The 5,149-nt window shown below is 35.1% G+C and overlaps 1 protein-coding gene across 1 annotated transcript; it reads right to left on the bottom strand.

Annotated features, from left to right (window-relative positions):
• Positions 1–697: 697 nt before the first annotated feature.
• Positions 698–4,922, bottom strand: LOC107804952 (uncharacterized). The gene is made up of 7 exons (XM_016628906.2): positions 4,663–4,922; positions 3,578–3,749; positions 3,411–3,460; positions 2,627–2,927; positions 1,864–2,052; positions 1,588–1,770; positions 698–1,080 (listed from the first exon to the last, which is right to left on the bottom strand). Exons 1-7 carry the CDS (start codon positions 4,851–4,853, stop codon positions 835–837), a joined length of 1,332 nt encoding a protein of 443 aa, XP_016484392.1. The 5' UTR covers positions 4,854–4,922; the 3' UTR covers positions 698–834.
• Between the last annotated feature and the right edge of the window lie 227 nt (positions 4,923–5,149).

Genomic DNA, 5,149 nt, shown 5'->3' with positions numbered 1-5,149 from the left:
TGGTCATTACATAAATGTCATTGAATATGTCATTAAGCATTTGAGAGGAAGATCACGGGAAGGTTATAGAGATAATGGAGAAGAGTAGTGAGCATCACTCATTTGGTGGTTATGGACATCCACCAAAATTCAAGATTTTATAACAGGAATAAGTAATATAAAATACTAGTGAAAAAGTTGTTTTTCCTCCTTTGATGGAAAATATTTTTCTTGAAAAATAACTTGTCATACCAAATATCAAAAAGTAACTTTGTGAGAATACCATAGTAAAAAAAGCTAACATAAAAATACAGTAGAACTTTCATTGTACCAATTACATCCAAAATCATGATTTTGTTTCTACTCCCTATCCCCTTTCACTTCTGAATGCTCTAAGCCTCTAACGATACAAACCATTACCATCTAAAAAGTTGTTGGATTAACAAGAATATGTGCTTGACCAATAGAATAAAAGGCTTACCTTTAATTTGTACGTCCGTGCAAGGATAAGAATGAGATTCACAAAACTAAACTAACCTTTAATTTCCTTGAAAGAAAAATTATGTAGTATTAGAGCGAAAAGAATCCAAATAAAACGAAATGAATATAGAAAATTTATATAGTCAACCCCAATTAGTCTATGATACCCATTTGGTATTCTCATATCCTTGCAACTGGAGCAATCAATCAAGAATGCTGACAAGTGACAACCACCACAAAATCCAAAACCAATATCAAATTCCTTATCACGAAAAAGTATTACCACCAAACATTTTTAGATTATACATTACAAAATCCAGCAAACTCAGTCAACTGGACTTATCATTTATTCAGTCCCTAGCAATAAAACTTGTTTTACAGGCTCACTAACTTGAGGGTATTTGCCTTCTCCTGCAGACTGTCAAGCAAGCTATCGAAACTCTTCTTGAAAGAGTCCACACCCTCCAATTCAAGCTGAGACCCAACAAAGCTCCAGTCGATACCCAATTTCTCGAGGGCACTGTAAATACCTTCGGCTTCAGATACGTTTGAATCAATCGTCCTTGCAACGGAACCGTGATCGATAAATGCTTGAAGAGCTTGATCAGGCATCGTTGAAACCTAACCGACATTTAATTAGAGGTCAACCATCATGCAAACACAGAGTAACATGAATTATTCACACCATATGGCGTCTTTTGAGGCCACTCGTCCAAAAATAATTACATCCGCTAGCCAAATATATAAAAAAATAAGTATAAAATATGTATATTATACATTAATATACAAAAAATATGCATTTTACCGGCTATTATTTTGGAGGGCGGTTATACATGGTAAATTTAACAACAATGTGATCACATACCCAATGTGATCGCACAAGTGGGGTCTGAGGAGGGTAGAGTGGTACTAAGCAGACCTTAGTACCCCTACCTTGTGTGAGATAGACAGGTTGTTTTCGATAAATACAATATTTGATTTCCCTAATTAAAATAGTGGCCTCAAAAAAGGCCATTTGTGCAAATGGCCTCAAGTAGTATTTCATTAAAGGTCCATCCAATAAAAGTGATTTGATGTTTTCTACATGGCCACAATCACCACAAACAATAAAGCGAGAAGACGACTCACCGTGTCTGGTCCAATGAGAGGATCCACATATAAAGTGTCAGGATATGCTGGGTTCTTAACACTAGTTGACGCCCACAGTAGCCTCTGTTTCTTGGCACCTTTCTTTACCAAAGCTTCCCATCTAGGACCAGAAAATTTCTTCTGGTAAAGCTTATAAGCAAGAGCTGCCTGCGCATTTGCAGCCTGTAGTGAAAGTAAGACAACAGAGGTTATCTGTCACTTGTATTTCTCTAACATCCCAAAAAGAATAGACAAATTCATAGCTGTATTAGCTACCTTCCCACGAAGATCAAGAGCCTCTGGAGTTCCAATTTTCTCAAGCATCTTGTCAACAAGTGTGTCTACTCGACTGACGAAAAATGAAGCAACACTTGTGACTCTGGAGAGATCACTTAGCCCAGAGGCTTCAAGGCCATCGAGGTAAGCATCAATTACTGCTTCATATCTCGCAAGAGAGAAGATGAGCTGTGCATATACATAAGAGCTACTTCAGTGTTCAAAAAACCAATAAAGCACAGAGGAAATGGAAGAAAATCACACGAAACATCAAATTATTTTGAGTAGTTTCTTTAAATAAACAAACATGGACCTAAAAGCGCAGTAGTAATGGATCTTTGTTTTTTTAATTTATTGTTCAATAGTAACGCATCTTTATTTAATTAAATAATTCTCTTTATCTTGCACTCAAGGGTGTGGCCTAGTTGTCAATGAAGTGGGTTGAGAACCATGAGGTCTCAGATTCAAATCCCGGCGGAGGCAAAAACACTAGGTGATTTCTTCCTATCTGTCCAAGCCTTGGTAAACAGAGTTACTTGGTACCTGTTGCTGGTGGAAGGTAGCAGGTATCTCATGGAACTAGTCGAAGTGCGCGCAAGCTAGCCCGGACACCACCGATATATAAAAAAAAAAAAAATCCCTTTATCACTCACTAATCCAGTGCCATACAAATATCTCTCTTATAAGCAAGAGAAGACAAGCAATCTTTAATCTCATGCATGAGGCGTCAAGTTGTCAAAAAGGTGACAGGGAATCAACTCACCGTGACATTGACACTTATTCCAAGTGAAATAACTTCCTTGATAGAAGGAATGCATGGAGCAGTAGCAGGAATTTTTATATACACATTGGAACGCTCAACCTTCTTATGAAGCCACTTTGCAGCCTCTACAGTGCCCTCCGTATCCTCAGCAAGTCTAGGTGAGACTTCAACAGAAACGTACCCATCGCCACCATCTGTTTTATCGTAGATTGACTCAAAGAGTTTGCATGCATCTTGGATGTCCTTTACCACAAGTTCCCAGTATACGCTCTCTATATCTTTTCCAGCTTGTACAAGTTCCCTGTAAAGAGCAGCGAATGAAGATAGGTAGAGTGGAAAACAGGCAAAACGAATAGTCATAAGGTGAAAAAAATCATATATTCATTTCTCGTAATATGTTGTTGAGAGGACCCTTTGAAAAGAAAAGGGAAAACAACATCCTACGTTACTACGAGTCCATCAAACACTATGACAATGTGATTTAAATTGGAAATGGCATTAATATAACATACAGATGCCCATCATAAAGCTCCAAGAGCCAAAGGGTGCAATACACATAACAAACCCAACTTTTGAACGGGTATGTGACCAAACTTCATTTAGAAACAAAAATATTTATCTTTACTTTCGCAAGATCCAATGCACATATCTTTCCTCATATCTACTCTTCGATTTTGGCATTCACGTTAAATCAAAAAAAAATATTCTAAACCCCTAGCATTCAACAACAAATTATTGCCAGAAAGCACAACTACTAATGAGAAACATTCAAAGTATAGATTACCGAAACTGTTCATTGTATGCATTTGATGTTGATATCGCTTTCTGGAAAATCTGCAATAATCAAAAGCTAAGAGTTAGGTAGATTGATGGAATTGTAGACTAACAAGTAGAAACTAAAAACTGTAGAAATTTTATTCAAAAAATAATGACAACAGGTTAATAGTTTACCGCAGGATTGCTGGTTACACCTCTGACACCACTCTCAATCAATGGAAGCAAATCTGTAACAGGCCGGCAGAGATTGTCATACCAGGGGCTTTGGCCTTGCCTCTCGTAGAGATCATGGAGAGTTGTTCTCTTCACTGTGCTTCCATTTCCATCAGCTTGAGAGCATTTGACACTGTCAAATAAATTGATGATTAAAATATTACTCAATTTGTGCAGTAAAAGCGTATAACATTTGTTAGAAACACAAACTAAGGCAGAAAGGTACATATATAGATTTGAATATATCGCCGTTTTATAAGTGAAGTGACATTTTAGAAATTTATCAGCACAATTGGCATGCTGATACGAACATTTGAGTACAACAAAAGTAGTTCTCATATATTGTGTAGAGAACTAATAAAGTACAACAGAATTAGTTTCCAAAGATTATGTAGAGAACTAATAAAGACGAACATGGCCTCTATACTGTAACAATTATGTACATCTGTAAAGATTTGAAATATCTGACTTTATATTTCTAACTTCAATCTAATTAGAGATTTTTTTTTATAAGTTTAATAAGGATAAAACACAAGAGTTTGAGGGGTCATTCATCCAAGAACTACTAGCACCAAATTTAGCGTTCTGATATTTAAAAAAAGACGTCTTTTCCTTTCTTCTTCTTTTTTTTTTTGTGTGGAGAAAAATACACTTTTCGGCATAGATAAGCTGTAAGCAATCAAGAATTTAACTGTAGTAAAGAATCAACGGACTATTCAATTGACCTTTCTAGTTTATGTACCCTTACAGAAAATTGATAAATTTGCATATCACATGAAAATGAAAAGCATCAAGCTTTTTACCTCAAGGGCAATCTAAAAAACATGAGCAAGAAACCATTTTTATAGAATGAATATAGCAGGGATCAAATCTTAAACATAGAAAATAGAAGCACAGTAAAAAAAAAAAATAACAAGTGAATAAATTAAACAAGTCAAGTAACAACTGCAAGTCCGCATATATGCAATTTTAAAAAATTATGATCCAAATGAAATAATCTAATTTTAATGAATCCTATGAATAACAGAGAAAAAAAAAAGTATTACCACAAAGAGCCTCTGATAGAAGGGTTGAAAACGAGTGACAATTTAGAAGCAGAAAATTTATGGTCAAAGGTGGTGGTTTTGTTGGTACGAAGATCAAGAAAGCATTTGGGTGCAGATGAAGATCTGGTCGTAAAAGAGGTGGAGGAAGAGTAGTTGAGTGCTGGATTTGAGAGCTTAGAAATGGTAGCCATTTTTGAAAGAAAAGAGAAAAAGAGAGAGGGTTTACGAAAATGGGTTGGTGAGTGTTATAGTTTTGACGATGGACGATATAAACGAAGATGAAATGTGGGTTTAAGGGGAAAGGTTGGTGCGGCTGGTTAGGGGTTGTTTGGTTAGAATATGTGTTTTTTTATTTAATAATAATAATAATAATAATAATAATAATAATAATAATAATAATAATAATAATAATAATAATAATAATAATAATAATAATAAAAGAATTGTTATATCGTGAATAAAAAGCAAAAATTATTATTATTAAAAA

This window comes from Nicotiana tabacum, chromosome 23 (genome assembly GCF_000715075.1).
Source record: "Nicotiana tabacum cultivar K326 chromosome 23, ASM71507v2, whole genome shotgun sequence".
In the NCBI taxonomy this organism is placed as follows: Eukaryota; Viridiplantae; Streptophyta; class Magnoliopsida; order Solanales; family Solanaceae; genus Nicotiana; species Nicotiana tabacum.
This window is presented reverse-complemented; position numbering and strand designations above follow the sequence as displayed.